The sequence below is a fragment of the Nuphar pumila genome, chromosome 13, assembly GCF_984573655.1.
Source record: "Nuphar pumila chromosome 13, dmNupPumi1.hap1.1, whole genome shotgun sequence".
In the NCBI taxonomy this organism is placed as follows: domain Eukaryota; kingdom Viridiplantae; phylum Streptophyta; class Magnoliopsida; order Nymphaeales; family Nymphaeaceae; genus Nuphar; species Nuphar pumila.
Window position 1 is genome coordinate 85,922,666 of NC_143261.1, and position 18,260 is coordinate 85,940,925.

General features: G+C 35.8%; 1 protein-coding gene across 1 annotated transcript in view; it reads left to right on the plus strand.

The window, feature by feature from the left end:
- The first annotated feature begins 1,748 nt into the window (after positions 1-1,748).
- The window catches only part of LOC149818976 (proline--tRNA ligase, cytoplasmic-like), a 51,748-nt gene continuing 35,236 nt past the window's right edge, over positions 1,749-18,260 (plus strand). Inside the window, exons 1-7 of the mRNA XM_089984984.1 lie at positions 1,749-1,871; positions 2,180-2,298; positions 2,408-2,493; positions 2,607-2,699; positions 3,360-3,476; positions 9,890-10,077; positions 12,725-12,791. Of these exons, the coding sequence (XP_089841110.1) occupies positions 2,184-2,298; positions 2,408-2,493; positions 2,607-2,699; positions 3,360-3,476; positions 9,890-10,077; positions 12,725-12,791 (666 nt within the window). The 5' untranslated portion in view covers positions 1,749-1,871; positions 2,180-2,183. The remainder of the gene's footprint in view (positions 1,872-2,179; positions 2,299-2,407; positions 2,494-2,606; positions 2,700-3,359; positions 3,477-9,889; positions 10,078-12,724; positions 12,792-18,260) is intronic.

Below are 18,260 nucleotides of genomic sequence, written 5' to 3' on the forward strand. Positions count from 1 at the left end.
AGGTCTTGCACAATATTAGGTCACTCCTTGCTTAACAGCAGGTCCACTTTGGTTAAGTGTACAGAGGCGTTTGTTTCATGCCCTTTACAATAAAAGAGATCCCTTTAAAATGTGCCTCTCCTATACGATGGAAACCCCCCAAAAAATGTACAAACTGTTCCAACCACTTTTAAAAATAATATTTAAAACATTTTATTGGCAAATCTGATCACACAGATGTTATCTTCATGATAAAAAAAACTTATGAATTAACTCTTATTGCAAACTTTTCTTATGCATAGATGGAATAGAAAACTTCAAAAATTTTAAACCGTTGATTTCTAACATATTATAAAATCCTACACACATTGAAAAAATTTGCTACAACAGCCGTTTTCTAGGTTTTTGATTATAGAGATGGCCTTGTATGATCATATTGGCCAAAAAAAAACTTTTTTAAAATTGATTTTCAAAAGTGGTTTGAACTGTTTGTACCTTCCTTTGGTTCAAAAGGTCCTCTCTCAAATAACATTATCTTGCCAATGCAAGCCTTAAGGCTTAGGGCTTGTTTGATGTATGGTCCCCTGCTCGGAATCGGACAGTGGGAACGGTTGGGATGGTGTATCAAACAATCATTAATGGATGCGATGAATGTGCAGAACTTGCGTCCACCACGTCAAAGGAATGATATTTTACCATTTCATCCCTTGTTAAAAAAAAGAACATAGACGAAAAAACAAAAGGTTAAAAAAAATAGTTATTCATCTCCCATCATTTCTCTTTCGCTGCTTCTCTCCCCTGAGCCCAGATCTTCTCTCTCGCTCTCGTTGCCTCTCGACCTCGAAACTCCATCTCCGACGAGTGATGACCATCATTCCTTTGGCAAGTGATGACCATCGTTCCTCTGACGAGCCTCAACCACCATCTCTCTGGTGTCCTTTCGACAAACAAGCAAGCCCTCTCCGAGCCTTAACCACTCTCCCTCTGACGTCCTTTCAACGAATACACAAACCTCTTCAAGCTTTTGTCCTTCCATTGGAGAACACTTCTCTTTTTGTTGTAAGATTAAATTTTAAAGATTTTAGGGAGGGAGGGATATTTGGGTATGCTTAGATTTTAAGGATTTTAACCCCTGTTTTTTGCAAATCTTAATGAATGCATGATATATATATATATATATTGTTTTTAGATATGTTTAGTTTTTAAGGATATTTGGGTACGGTATGCTTAGACAAGTTTATATTGTTTTTACATAAGTTTTATATTGTTTTGGTATTTGGATCTAATACTAAATATAAATTTACAGTTAAAATTCATAATAAATATGTTAAAATATAGATATGGACAGGGGGATCGGGTTGTACAATCCAAAATAATCGTAATCTGACCCATTATTTGCCCCCACAACGGACATAAGTAACGTAGCCTCGTTAAACGCTCAAAACAAACGTTAGACTTAATACATTTGTTACCGAACAGGCGGAACATATGTTCTGTCCGTTTTATTCGTTCATTCGGTCCGATCTTTGACAAGGCTTCAAACAATCCCTTAAAATCCATGGAAATCCCAAAGAAAGAAAAACTCAAACTTAACTGGATTTTAACGCCCTAAGATTAAAATGTTCGTACCGAAAACCTGGACGGGTTGACCACTATCCGTGCCCGTTACTGTTGACGTTATTCTGAAAATTAATTATAACGGCATCTCACATCAGTCCCACACTTCTCGTCACGACGAGGCTGACTTACTCGGTTAAAAATTCGCGCCATTATTTTATCGGTCCGTTTTTAACCCCAAAACTCAGGAATTCCGAGTCTCGCCGTCAGTTTCAGTGCGGCCGTTGCCGACCGTCCATATCTCGCCGGGAGGACACCTCAGCCGTGGATTTTAGGTAAGTCCTCTCTCTCTCTCTCTCTCTCCTGTAAATCCCTCTCTTCTCTGCGTGTTCCCAAAACCCTGAAATCCCTAAAATTATTCTCCTTCTATCTTTCGCTTCTATATGCGTAGTTCCGAAACCCTAGAGATTCTTCTCTGTTCTTTTAGCATATCGGGAAAACCATAGTGACTCACTCTCCTTCTCCGCAATCTTCATAAACTCTCGCCGATTTCTTTCTTGTACTTTATCGTCTCGGAAACCCTAACATCGCTTTTTCCAATTTCGGAAGATTGAATAAACTCTAGAGATCTCGTTTCCTGCAGAGGGATGGAGAACTCCGGGCCGGATTCGTTGCCGAAATCAGGGAAAACGAATGGCGGATCGCTAGCAAAAGCGAAGCCGAAGAAACCTTCGGAAGATAAGGGCGGAGTTGCGAAGAACGGTAGGGTTCTATCTCTTCTTCACCGTAGAACTCCTTTCCCCGGTAATCTAGTGCCCTTTTGTTGGTGCTGAATCTGAATTCTCGATGGCTTCTTCTGTTCTTTTATCAGCGCCGAAGAAGAAGGAGGTGAAGAAAGAAACCGGTCTTGGTCTTTCATGTAAGAAAGACGAGAATTTCGGTGAATGGTATGCTGAGGTACTTGTTTGGACTGATGGAATTGAGAATGCATCTCTCTAAATTTCAAATTTCATGTTCTGAAGAAGTATTCTCTTCTTTTTGCATCCGCCTCATTTCTGATGATTCTGCAGGTGGTTGTTAATGGTGAGATGATCGAATACTACGACGTCTCTGGTTGTTACATACTGAGACCGTGGGCTTTTTCAATCTGGGACATACTGAAAGTGAGCCTTAATGAAATCTGTTACATATTACCGGATTATTTTGTCATTTGTTATCGAGAAATTTGGATATTTGATACACATTTTTTGCTCTTGGCTTCCACATGATGGCAGTATTAAACTTTTTTTTTTGTACCGGCGATCAGTGTTGAAAGTTTGTTTGGAACTATGGATAAATTGCTGAAAATTGCAACATCACCAATCTCACAAATATTTTAAAATGGTACAGGATCACACGTAGTGATGATTAGCAAGGGTACATTAGATCAAAATTAAATGACATTCATTGTTGGTGCTTAAGAGACTTACATTTTTTTAACATGTTCTTATCAACTGAAACATTACCTATATCGACTACAATATCATTTCAATTGGAGTAACACACTTGGAACTATCACCAAAGGCGTGAACATGCCCACCATGAAATCAATGATGCATTTTCTAATATGGTATTCTTAAGATCAATGTGCACTTTGTTCAGAAGAATCAGAGCAAGATGCTTTTTATTACAGTATCTTTGATTGTTCCGAACACCCCTTTGTCCATGGTCATTGGTGTAAATTACGTGGTTGCTTCAAAATTGAGTAATTAATGTGCTTTTGGTGTGTTGAAGGTTGTTTTTTGTCTTATCACTGATTAATGGATTTCTTTTTGTGTTTGCAGGATTTTTTTGATCCAGAAATTAAGAAGATGGGGATCAAGAATTGTTACTTTCCTCTCTTTGTTTCTTCAAGTGTCTTAGAGAAGGAGAAAGATCACATTGAGGGTTTTGCTCCAGAGGTGAAGTTTTATATGGGTCTAGTTCTCATATTCCTTCATGATTGCTTTCAGATATCCCTTTTTTCTAATAGATGGCAAATTTTTATTAAACTTAAAAATGATTTACATTTACTAATGCAAAAAATTGTAATAATAGTAAATAACATGAAAGGTTGCATTAAGTAATATGGAATCTTTCTTCTTAATGAATGCTAAAAAAATTCTTCCTAAATAGCTGAGGTGACTTTCTTAAGATCTATGTTAGCTGGATTGCAAGTTGGTTGTTTGTTGCATGTTTGAAAAAACAAGTCTGTTTTCTGTGATTCAAGAAATAGAAGAACTCAATTACAAGAACTTTTCGGGAAAAGGGCACTCCAGAAGTGGCAATCGTGGGCATCATGGGATGCAAAAAATATTGAAACTTGATTGAGCTTTGTACAAAGTAAAGCTCTGGCTCCTCAAGATAAGTCTTTCAAAAAAATAAAGTAGAAAACAATGGAACATGTCAAAATAGTACAAAAATTAGAAAGAGATAAATTCTCATCCTTGAATGATTAGGGATTTATTTTGCATTTTTTATTTTGTATACCAATAGATCCAAAAATATGTTGTAAGAGTTCTGTGGACAGAAGAATAAGGGTGTTCTAAGGTGCAAGCTGTTAAAAATTGTAAATATATATATATAATGTATATTTATTTATATAAATATATTTTTCTCTTTCTTTATTTTTCCTTTTTTTTTTTCTTTTTGTAATTGAACTAGTTTACACATGTTGACTAGTCAACAACATAAGAGTCGTTGGGGTCCCAACGACTCTATTTTGAGCCGTTGGTCCTCCTCCTTTGTGTATAAATATAGGGCAAAGCCCCCACATTATGCATGCTTCTTGCATGAAGGTTATCAATAAAATATTATTTATTTTTAGCTTCTTGTCTTGTCCCTTGTGTGGGTTTTGTGAGTAAGCCCATTTGTGGCTTTTGGTGTGTTTTGTGAGTGAGCCCATTTGGGGTTTTTGTGTGTTCACTTTAGCATTGTGGTGGATCTTGTTGTTGGCTTCAATTTTCTTTACATGGTATCAAAGCAAGGTTCACTCTTGACTCTTGAAGATTGTGTATTGCCTTGTTTTCCGTGCTTGTAGGAGAAATAAAGAATTTCTTGGTGATTTAAGTGTTCGTGTATTCATGGTGGTGTACTTATACTACTACTCTCTTCTTTTTCATCTATTGTCTTGTTCTTTTTTCTTTTCTTCTCTTTATCTCTACTTTGTAAGGATGGATGACAATGAGAAAGTCACCATCGTACCCATGAAACTCAATGATACTAATTTCGTAATATAGTTTTCAATAATGAAGCTCCGCATATGGGGAAAAGGATTGTGGGGATTAATTGATGGTTCTAGTTTGGAGCCTAAACTAATCCTCACAAAGGTAGAGAACGAAAAAAATGTGCCTCTTGTAGATGGTGAAAAGACTAAGGCACTAGCCACATGAAAAAAGTAGAAAGAGTGGAGAATGGGGCATGCCAAGATCATGTCTTGGTTAATCAATAACGTTGATATTAAAAGATGCTCTAGTCTCGCAAAATTTGAGCATGCTAACAAAGCTTGGGAATGCCTTAAGAATATGTATTCTCTTAAGGATATTGCTCATGTGTGCAATCTTCAAAATAAAGTCCGGACAATGACTCAAAAAGACAAAAGTATTAGAGAATACTACAATCAATTGTCCGAACTTTAGGAAGAATTATCTATTCTTGAGCCTAAGTGGCATTGTGCGAAAGATATAGAGCTCCGACAAAAGCAACTTGATGTAGAACATTTCTATCAATTTATAAATGGCTTAAGACCGGAGTTTGAAAACACCAAATCTGCTCTTCTTCATAGAGGAAAAGTACCCTTTATTATTGACACTATTTAAGAATTGAGTATGGAAGATAATAGGTTAAAGGGGCACTCTTTAAAAAATAAAGATGACTTGGTTTTGGTCATCTCTAGACCGAAAAACTACATGCGCCCCTACAACCCACATCATTGAAAACAAGGAAATGAGCATAATAACAAGCTTTATTGGAAACAAGGCAATGATTATGGCAGAAAGAAATTTATTTGTTGTAACTGTCATGAACCCGGGAACACTAAGCCTTAATGTTCAAATTTTAGAAGAAAGGAGGAAAAGAAGTTGGCTCTTCACAAGAAACTAATGATGCATTTGTATCAATGTCACAACTTATGAAGATTCTCCAACCACTTCTCAAAGGGGTATCTTCTTCAAATGAAGCTTCAACTGGAGCAAGAGTTTCATCCTTCTCCGATCTCGGTAAAATTCCTTTCATATGACCTCTAATAATAAAATTTTATCTGAATGTCATACCAACTCAAACATGTCAAATGTTTTTACGATTGATGGTACATCTCTTGAAATAGAATTAATAGGGATTTTGAAAAGATTTTACAAAACTCCAAAAAATTTACCATTCCAAAAGTTAGATATATTTCCAATTAAATTTAAATCTCTTATCAATTTCATAAATATCTGACCATAAATATAATGTCTCATTCTCTTCTGATTGATGTTTGGTACATGATCGTCAGTCAGAGAAGCTGATTAGGGAAGGCCATAGAGAAGAAGCACTCTATTACATGGATTTTTTTGAAAATACCCAAGGATTTTTTTGTTATAATGTTAAGAAATTAGAATTGGATATATGGCACAAACGACTTGGTCATCCTAACGTATCCAAAATTCAACATTTTCTAAATTTGAATTTTTTTTATAACTCTGAAAATTTTACGTGTAATGATTGTATTCTTGAAAAAATGAAGAGATTACCATTTCATGAAAGAATATTATTTTCTTCTAGACCGCTTGAGTTAATACATTCAGATGTTTTGGGGCCAACACTAGTTATTATCAAAGGGTGGATATGCATACTATGTGATTTTTGTTGATGATTTTTCTAGTTATACTTGGATCTACTTTCTCAAACATAAATATGAGGTCTTTTCACATTTTCAAATATTTCACAACTTGGTCAAAAATAATTTTGAAATGATATTTTTATTTTTCGCACAGATTCAAGGAGAGAATTTTTATCAAAGTAATTTAAAGATTATCTAAATTTGCATGGTATTAGACATCAAAGATCTTGCCCTCATACACCACAATAAAATGGTTTGTCTGAACGAAAACACATACATATTATGTAAACAACCAGAACTCTACTAATAGCAAATCAAGTGCCAAAACAATTTTGGGCTGAAGCAGCCTTAACTGCTATGTATCTCATGAATAGAAGGTCGTCTTCTTCTTTACAAAATATAACACCAGTTGAAAAACTCTTTAAAGTATCTCTTGATTATGATAAGCTAAGAATTTTTGGGTGCAAATGTTTTGTTTTTACTAACAAAAATGATAAACTCTCTCCTCGTGCTATTTCTTGTGCCTTCTTGGGTTATGCAGATAACCAAAAAGGCTACAAGTGCTTTGATCCTAAAAATAAAAAATTATGTCTCCAGTAATGTGATCTTAGAAAAAAAGCTTTTTTTACTTTGAAAAGGAGAAGGAAGTAGATGAGTATTCCTTTTTATTTGATTTAAGTTCAAGTCATGAAAAATGTGATTATGAATGTGATCTGGATAGTGGCCTTGATATAATAGATGAATGTGTTCTTGATAATGGTCATGATGATATAATTACTGAAGAGCAACCTCATATGAACAAAAATTATTTAACCAACCATGTGGACTTGGGAAATATGCTAAACAACCTGAAGTTTATACTAGAAGGTCATCCAGGATTTCCAAACCACCTAAAAAGTTTGTATCTTATGATTATTTTTCTCCAAAATACAAGGAATTTATTGTATTAATCCATTCATATGGAGAACTTTCAACCTATACTCAAGCTAAAGAACATTCTGAATGGGTATAAGCCATGAGAATAAAGTTAGAAGCTTTAGAAAAGGCTAATACTTGGACCATTCAATATATTCCAAAAGGAAAAAAACCTATAGGTGGTAGGTGGGTATATAAAATTAAAACAAAGAGTGATGAAACTCTTGAAAGATATAAAGCAAGATTAGTTGCCAAGAGAATATAGTTGTCAAGAGATATTCTCAAGAATAAAGCATAGATTACGAGGAAACCTTTGCTCTAGTCGCTAGAATGACCATTATTCGAACTCTAATAGCATTAGCCTCTGTTCAAAAATGAAATGGATGTTAAAAATGTTTTTCTTAATGGAAACCTAGTTGAAGAAGTTTATATGGAGGCACTATTAGGTATAAGTGTTCCTAAGGGTAAAGCTCTTTGTTTGGAAAAGACTCTCTATAGACTTAAACAAGCCTCAAAGGCTTGGTATGACCGGTTTAGTCGAGTTATGCTTAATATTGGATTTAGAACTTGTTTGACTGATACTGCACTCTTTGTTAAGATTTTCGATGCGGGTATTCTTCTTCTTTTTCTCTATATGGACGACATAATCATCACCGAAAGAGATAAATAGGGAGTTGAAAATATTAAAATTTTTCTCAAAAAATATTTTGAATGACTGATTTAGGCTTTTTAAAATATTTCTTAAGAATCGAAGTTGCTTACTCTTCTAGAAGATATTTATTATCTTAGTCTAAATTTGCTTTTGACATTGTCTCTAGGTCTGACATCACAGATGATAAGAGAGTTGATACCCTTAAGATTGCCAACACCAAAATGCGAATTGATGATGAAGAATTTCTTGAAGATCCTACTCCTTACAAACATCTTATTTGAGCACTTTCTAACCTTTCAATTACTAGACTTAGATATAACACACGTTGTACACACTAGTCAATTTCAGCACACTCTCACTTTTGTTCACATGGAAGCAGTTTTGCGCATTATTAGATATATTAAGACTTTTCTTTCTCGAGACCTCTTTCTGTCTGCTTCATCTTCTTTAGATTTAATTGCTTATACTGATGCTGATTGGAGATGTGATTCCAATAACAGACACTCAACCACTGTTTTTTTGTGTTTTCTTAGGTAAATCTATGATTTCATGACGATGCAATAACCAACAGAAGATTTCGCTTTTATCAACTAAGGCTGAATATCAGGCCATGACAACTACAACGATTGAGGTTGTCTGGCTCAGAAGGTTGTTGGTTTATATGTGAGCTCAAGTGACAGGAGCCTCCTGCAAGTGTTGTGACAACAAAAAGTACGATCTACATTACTAGTAATCGTACTTTTCATAAACTTACTAAACATATCAAAATGAATTGCCACTATGTTCGAGAGGAGTATCTACATGGGACCATTGATCATGTTACATCAGAATACCAGTTAGCAAATTTCTTCACCAAACATCTCGTTGCTTCCCGTTTTCACTTTCTATTAGACAAACTTTTGGTTATTGTACCATAAGTTTGAGGGGGAGTGTTAAAAAATGTAATATATATATATATATATATATTATGTATATTTATTTATATAAATATATTTTTCTCTTTCTTTATTTTTCTTTTTGTAATTGAACTAGTCAACAACGTATGAGTCATTGGGGTCCCAACGGCTTAAAGCCCTCCTCCTTTGTGTATAAATATGGGGCAAAGCCCCCACATTATGCATGCTTCTTGTATGGAGGTTATCAATAAAATATTATTTATTATTAGCTTCTTGTCTTGCCCTTTGTGTGGGTTTTGTGAGTAAGCCCATTTGTGGCTTTTGGTGTGTTTTGTGAGTGAGCCCATTTGGGGTTTTTTGTGTGTTCACTTTAGCGTTGTGGTGGATCTTGTTGGTGGCTTCCGTTTTCTTTACACAAGCCATGAATTGAGGCCATTACATAACCCTCAAGGCATGTGGTGTTGACTTCAGTATCGTGTTGTGAGGTGCATGCTTTACTATGGGGCATAAGCCTGATTAACCTATTGCCTCTCAGCTGTGTCTTGAAACTTGAATCTTGCACCTTCTTGCGAAGCATACAAATCAGAACCGTAAAACGTAATCTTGAGGAATATTACCTCAAGCTACTGCAGCTCCTAATATGCTTGTACATCCTTCTCAATGTTTCACAAAATTTGAAGGGAACTTGATAATTGCTTGGATTCTATTATTTTGGCATGAAGATTGTAAGATATATTGCTCTGCAAGGTAAAAGAACCATGAAAAATAATGATTTATGTGTCAAACCAATGAGCTTGGCTAGTGTGTTGAGGCATTAATCTTCAAATTCTAAATGCTTATGACTTCTACAAGCTTGTCATAGCACTAAGCCGATACTTGAAGCTGCAGTGTGCAGCTTTCCATTGAGATGAACACTTATCTTCTGGATATTTGTTGTGATATACCTTATTTGATCATTTTCCTTTTTGTCTGTATTTCCTTATATTCATGTTAATTTTTTCAGGCATACGACTTGTTGCCTGAACATTTTAGCCTCTTATTTGTAATTTTCAGGTTGCATGGGTGACAAAGTCTGGGCAATCAGACTTAGATATGCCTATTGCGATTCGACCCACAAGTGAGACTGTCATGTACCCTTATTATTCTAAGTGGATAAGAGGCCACCGTGACCTTCCTTTGAAGCTCAATCAATGGTGTAATGTGGTTCGGTGGGAATTTAGCAACCCCACTCCTTTTATCAGGTAAGTCCTGGTACTTGCCTTGAGCATGCATGTGTGCACACAAAACAGATATGTAATAGCCACACGTGATAATTCTGCATATTCACATGATGCACAACTTTGCTCAAAAGTATATGATCAACAGCAGTACTTGCTACTAATGTGCTGTTAAAATTTAATTTTAAGAAAGTTTGCTTAATGATTTTAATCATTTAATGTTAAGCTCCTAAAATATGTAATGACATAAATGCAACTTGTGTCCTTGTCCTACATATTTGTCTACTGATTTTTTTTATGGCAATGTCCTTCATGTCAACCCTTTTAGTCATTTTCCTGTTTGTGTGTATTATGGATTTGCTTCCTTATTTTTTTGAATGGAAAGGTTAACTTTCACTAAAATGGAAGAAAAACAGTAATGAGGTGTCACTATTCAGTATTCAGTTTGCATAATTTTTCTTTTTCTCTACTAAGCATTTTTGTTATGCTAATTAGTGCCCTCAGTGAGCAAATTCTTTGTCACAAGGGTACTTCACCTTACACTCGTGCATGTCCTCTTGTCTGCTACTACTATTGAAAAACTGATGAAAAAACTGCAAAAAATGATGTGTCCTGTGTCCTTGAGAGTGTCTGTGTGACATATAGCAAATTACAGTTTTTCGATGGTATTCCTTTTTTATTGTGCTAACTATTTCTATTTTAGCATGCTCATTCTCGTTAGAAACCTTCTGACTACAGCCAGCATATCCCTAGCTTCAGAAATGTCCTGAACATTACCAGATACCTCTTGACTTCAGCAAGTGTATCTACCTGGTTTTTAAAGCTTTCTAGGCTAGCTATCTATTTCTCTTTGAGAGTTTAAATAAGGTCAACAATTTTTATGAGGTCTACTCTTTGCAGACCCAGACATATGCAAGAGCATTATTTTTCCTAGAGAAGACTGGCATCAAGCTACTCTTTCTTTTGTTCTCATGGACTTTTAGATATGAAGTGGTACACACAGTGGTGCTTTCCTGGGGTCAACGGAGTTGCATGTTGTAGATAAGTTAGAGAAGTTGGTATGCCAGGATAAGACATCAATATGTGTATTGTTGAGATACTTCTCTGTTTCACAGATAAATTCAATATTATCAATAAAACATTTTTCTGCATGAGGAATGAAGAACAATATAGCATGTCAGTGGCCTACTTTGGCCTTAAGCAGGGGGTGGGATTGGTAGAATGGTTTGGTCAATGTTAAATGTAGCTGCAGTTTGTATGAGGTAAAATAGCTAAACCTCAACTATTAGTATGTCTTGCCATTCCTTAAGGTACTTTAGTTGTTCTAACAAGTTATGTTCATCTTAGGAAAAGAAATATTGAAGCATTTTTGGGGCTTGATTCTGTGACTGACGCTTGCTCATGTGAGTAACACTGCCTACAAACTATCAGATTAACATTTTAATATGGAGCATCAGTCTTTTCATATGTTTGTATGGCACTATCTCTTTTGCCTTGATTGTTAAGAGATCTGGAACTTTCAAATTCAATCGAGCACTAATATATGGTGGTGCAACAACCAAAGAAAGTTGAGAGTTGGCAAGTGAGAGTGCTGAAGGCCAACTTGGTTTTGCTAGCTTATTTTGTGCCGTGGAAATGAAAAACCAGACAGGAGAAGGATTCTGGCCCTTTGAAAGGACACCCACAAGTATTTAAAATGCTCAAGAAGGGTATTATTTAATGTGTCTGCAAGGAGGATTTTGGCGGGGTGTATTGGATTCTAATGAGGACTATATGGGCTTTGAGTGAACAGGCACATGTTTTCCTCCCAATCTACCTCACCTGCTGGAAACAATTTTTTTGTGAAGGAATTGACTATACAGAATGATGAATGCTGGTGGCTTTTTTGTCACGAGCCTCACAAACATGTTCATTGTGATAATTAAAACTTGCTTGAAAGTGAGAGAAGGCTTGATAAAAGGATAAGGGAAAGAGGTCAAGACTTTTTTAGAACTATCAGTGGAACCCTTTCCAAATAATAAAGTTTGTTGTTGGAATGTTCATCTTTCACTTGCTTAGCTGGTCATCTTGGTTAAGGCTACAGCACATGATAATTTATGAAAGAAATAATGATCATTTTGAAACAAAGGGAGTTGTAATTATTAAGGATTTGGATGCTGTTCAACCTATCTCTTGTTCACCATGGTGGGTGGAAGAGAGGGGAGAGGTTGGTCATGTCATGGTTGTGAGATTTACTATAGGCATATTATGGCTGGTTGAGGGCAGGGAAATGAGGTGAGAATTTTCATAGTTGTAGATATGAGGATCTGGATTCACCCAATAAAGACTTTATATTTCTGTATTTTGCTTAGCCTATTTTTTTGTGCTTTTCAACACAAGCATTCATAAATAGCATTGCCTCTTGGCATTTCATATGATGTGAGATATTTCTCATAGTTACTGTGGAAGAAACTTTTCCATTATTGTTTCTGTTTTTGCATGGAGAATTCCATATTGCAGATATACCTTTTGTTTTCGGGATACAAGCACTTTTGTGATTATACTGCCTTTTTTTTGTACTATGAAAGTTTAAGTATGCAGAATTTTTTTGAGGTTGATCCTTGGCTGGTGAAACTAGTCTTAGCAAAATTTGCTTTTGTTCATGTTTTAATTATATTTGAATTGATGATAGGAGCCGTGAATTTCTTTGGCAAGAGGGGCACACTGCTTTTGCAACTAAGGCTGAAGCAGATGAGGAGGTGAGACAGTTTCCACTTTTACTGAATATGGTTTAATGTAGTTGCTCATCCAATAACAAGCCCTGCTATTTTTTCAATCAAGGGATACTCATCTCTTGTCTTTATTTCTATGTAGCCTTATAATTCATGAAAGAACAACTTGAGCTACAGCCCAAGACATAAAAAAGATACAATTTTTGTTCATAGTCATCAAGGTTTAATATGAATGTTGAGTTCGTGTTGGAAGTTGATATATGTTGGGGTTTGATCGAGGATGCAGTGTTTCTTTTTTGATAATCAAGTTGGGGATTGAGCTTCTCATATATTGATGTATCACTAGTTGCACAATTTACAATTGATGTTGTTGGTTCATCCTTCCAGTACAGTGTCTCCTTAGAAGCAGTATGACGAATTATCCACAAGGGAGGATAGGTATCAGCCTTTCCTCTACAAGAGGAGTGTTAGGACTGCCTCTGCCTTTGCCTTCTAGAGTTGCTTTTATAGTGGCACGCCACCTTCAATTATTGGAATTGATGTCGATTTTCTTCCCGATGCATTCCAACCTACGGCCAACTACATCCAGCACCACCATCTCTGCGTATAGAAAATCAGCCGTTTGGCAAACTCCAACAGTAAAAAATTTCCCACCCTTATATCTAAGAGCAAAACCTGAAAGTCTTGAACAGTACCATCATATTTTTTTCCTTCGATGCAAAAGGAGCAGTTCATCATCCTTGTGGAGGAATCCAAATCTCAACAACAGGACACCTGCTAACCACCGTTTAATGATGGCTTCCTCTTGGACCAACCAATTAATTTTGCTAATGTTCTCTTTATAGGCATGCCAGACCATTCGTAAGGCTGATAACATTAACCTGCAGGTTCTCATGGACAAACTTATTGCTCACATACCATACTTTCCAGATTACTATGTAACACATTAGGTCCCAATACCTCTTTCCCAATTCTATTTGTGCATACGAGAGAATCACTGTATGAGTTCTTTGATGTGTAATTTGCGTTGGGTGTGCATTATAGTTGCATTTTATTTACAGTGATCAACATATTAGAGAAAAGAAATATGGTGGATGGTGATATATTTTTTCTTGGAATTGAAAATTTGCATTGGATGTGCTATTATTATTATTATTATTATTTCTTTGTCTATGAGATTGTGTAATCTTATCAGCCATCAATGTTTAAATACTCGCCCTGTGACTTGGTGACTTGGCCAAATCAACCCAAATCAGTCATTCACTGGGTGAACTGAATACGTGACCAAGAATTCACATGACTCGGCTGTCATATACACATTATATATATACATTTATACACACACACACACACACATATATATATAGGAAAGGGGAACCATCAAACCAAAGGAAGGTACAAACCTTCCAAACCAAATATTTAGAAGTGTTTTTTGCCAAATCCAATGGCACAGATGTGATCTTCATGATAAAAAACAGAAGAATTGACTCTTGTTGCAAATATTTTCCATGTATAGATTGGAGTTTTTTTGGTCTAGAAAACTTCAAAAATTTCAAGGTGTTGATTTTAGCACATTATAAAATCCTGTGTACACCAACAAAAATTTGCTGTAACAGTAGGTTCTTAGTTTTTTGACCATTGAGGCTGCATCTGTATAGTCAGATTTGCCAAAAGAACACTTCTAAAATTGATATTTCAAAGTTTTTTGGACGGCTATATATATATATATCAAGGTGACTTGCTCAGCTCTTCGCTATTGGAGTCAAGTACATTTCTCAGACCCCTAATGTTAAGCATGCATGGCTTGCATTTCAACTACTGGTCAGGAAAGTCTGGGAAGTAAGGAATCAGATTAAAGATGCATGTTACACTAATGTGCAAATCTTTTCATCTATCTTGAATTCCATACGTGAGCACATAATATTAGTTCTTGCTGGATCAACTCACCATATTGATCTCAACTGGTTTTATGCTGATCGTTGGAGACCTCCTTCAGGCTCTTTCAAAAATTCTATTTATAGTGTATGTGACCATTGGTGGAGCTTAGGATTCATGGTTCCTGGTCACCTAGGCCAGAAAAAATTCATGGGATTCATTGTTGCTGAAAAAGAAGAAGCATCTAAAGAATGGGATTTGTAGGAGAGAATCTTGCTACTTATGCCAACTACTTTTCAGGTTATTCTCGAGTCCTCTATGCGTGATATCATTTCCACTGTACAGTCTGCTCTGGAAGGAAGGACCTCATCTCTTCTAAAGAATCAGAATTTCATCCAGCATTTACTTGATTTTGATAGGATCCAGTGTTTGTGGGCACCTAAGCACAACAATTACATTAGCTTACAATCTAACTAAGTTAGGCGCATCAAGAACAACTAGGATTTGGAAGGACAAACTACCTGAGTGGTTTCCGTCTTCACTTGATATGCAATTTTCTTTTCCTTCTTTTTGTACTGGTGGGGTTCTGCCTAACCCCAACTTGCTTATCCAGAGAGAGAGAGAGAGAGAGAGAGAGAGAGAGAGAGAGAGAGAGAGAGAGAGAGAGAGATGGTCCACCCACTTGTCCTCACTTTTAAAAATAGTGTTTAGAAATATTTTTCGGCAAATATGACTGTGCGAAACCTACAAAAGAGACTCTTGGGTCAAGCTTTTTTTTATGTATAAACAGGATTTTACAAGGTTCTAGACATCAACAGTCATGAAATTTCTGAAATTTCCTCCAAAAGATTTTAATCAATGAGTGTTTTTTAGGATATATATATGTATCAATATGTATACATACCTATGTATATATATATATATATAAAGTTTATATTATTTATTTATTGTTTTTTATGTATTTTGGCTTAGTCAACACATTGGTTGACTAACCATTGGAGCTAGTCCAACAGCTAGAATTATATTCGTTGGTCTAGCTCCAATGGCTAGAGAGCTCTCTCTTGCCTTGTATAAATATGAGAGAATCCCCTCTTTGTAAGTATGCTTCTTGCATACTTGGTTATTAATAAAAAATATAATTTTTTCATATTATGAGAGCTTTGTTTTTGTGTGCCCATTGTGGGTTTTGTGAGTGTGCCCTTTGTAGCTCTCTTTTGTAATTGTCCATTTTGTGTCTATTGGTGGAACATGTTGGTGTTTGAAGGTTCTCATTTTCTTACATGGTACCAGAGCTATAGTGCTCTTGGCCTTTTGAAGTTCTTCATCACAAGTTTGTGATTCGTAAAAGCTTCCCAAGTGTTAGTGTGTTCATGGTCATTCAAGTGTTTGTGGGTTCACAATGACTCAACTTAACGTGCTCATCTACGCTTCCTCTCTCCTTTTTTTCTTTTTCTCTATCTGTTCCCCTTCTCTTTCTCTATCTTCTCTATCCTCTTCTCTTTTATAAAAAAATGGAGGACAAGGAGAGTGTTACTATTGTCCCCACTAAGCTAAATGAAACCAATCATGCAATGTGGTCTTCAATTATGAAGCACCACATATGGGGCAAGGGTTTGTGGGGATTAGTGGATGGGTCTGATGTAACACCCCAAAATCCCGAACTTGTGTACTTTTTAGAAAAAAATTGAAGCTTTGCAATTAATCATTTTTCAGAGTTTAAAATGGTAGTTAAGCGGAAAACAGTGTTTGAAAGAACAAGTCAACGGACCTTGGGCGCATTACTGGCGAACCTTCTTTTACACAATGGATTTTTATCTCCATACAATCATTGAAACCACATAGATTTAAAAAAGGTTTTTGATAATTAAAGTTTACACAAAATGAGGTATTTCAAAAGAAACCCTTATACAAAATTACAAAATATGCTCAGGAGAGAAACAACAGAGAGAGAGTGGGTTCTTGATATCATCACATCATCACACCATACCCTGCCGCATCAACCTAATCATCACCTGTATCCCATAAAATAGGTCAAACTTATGAAAGTCTGGTAGGTGCATAAATATCAAAAATCAGAACAAGACTAACATATGTGTTATTTCACATGTAGTTTCAAAATATGTAAAGATGAGCATTATAATCTTGTTTCGATAATTACTGATCTGTGGGTACGCACAGGATAAACGTAGAAACAACTAAGACTTTTTCAAGGGTTTATTATTCTATGTATTTCAGTACCCCAGACAACTAGCTGAGTCCGCTCTTAAGAGGACGACTAATTGACCGAGAGAGAATTCCCCATAGGCCATTTGTTACAGGGGGATGCATCTGAACTTCTGCAGAAGTTATTGGGATATACTACCTAGGATAATATTTTGTAGCTTATGTAAGAAAATAGAATCCTCAAACAAACTTCAAATGCTTCTTCACGAATAAGCTCTCTCAAGAACCATAAAGGTTCATACACAAAGTAAACACTTAAGAACTACTAGGGTTCACACACAAAATACTCAAAAGAGAGATTCACAATGAAAAAGTGAAGAATATATTTCATTCAAGTGGGACAAAACCCACACAAAAAGTATATAATACAATGGAGTAACACCCCATATTTATACATGAAATGAGATGGCAAGGGAGAGTTGTTGGACACTCCAACGTCTCTAAATAGAGCCGTTGGAGTATCCAACGACTCTCCGTAGCTTTTGCTTTTTGACTTAGTAAAAAAGCAAAAGGGCTATGCTATGTCCAAAATTAAAAAAATAATAGCTTTTGCTTTTTGACTTAGTCAAAAAGCAAAAGGTCTATGCTATGTCCAAAATTGAAAAATAAACTAAAAGTAAAAAATCTAACTAACCTATGCTATTGTAACTAAACTGAAAAAAAAATTACATATCATGGGATATTTACATATGAGATTACAATTTTTAACACTTTCCCTCAAACTTACGGTTGAACAACCGAAAGTTTGTCCAAGAGAAAGTGAAATCGAGGAGTAGCGAGTGGTTTGGTAAAAAAATCTGTCAGTTGAAATTTTGAGAAGACATACGGAAGATCAATGGTGCCTTGTAGGAATTCCTCGCGTACATAGTGGCAGTCTATTTCGATATGCTTGGTTCGTTCGTGGAATGTCTGATTGCTGGCAATATAAATAGAACTTTTGTTGTCACAACATAGTCGTGATGCACTTGCACTTGTAACACCCATATCATGAAGTAGTCGTCTCAACCAGACCACTTCTATTGTGGTGGTAGCCATGGCTCTGTACTCGGCTTCAGTAGACGAAAGAGAGACCTTTTGTTGCTTCTTACACCTCCATGAGATCAATGACTCTCCAAGGAACACACACACTCCAATAGTTGAGTGTCGATCATTTGGATCTCCTCCCCAATCAGTATAAACAGTTAATTCGAGTGTGGAAGAAGCAGACAAAAATAGTCATCTAAAAATGAAAGTTTTAATATATCTAATAATGTGTAACACAACTCCCATATGAACAGAAGTGGGAGCATGTTGAAATTGACTTGTTGTGTGAACAACATGTGCAATGTTAGGTCTTATGATGGAGAGGTAAAACAACGCCCCAACAAGTTGTCTATAAGGTGTTGGGTTCTCAAGAGG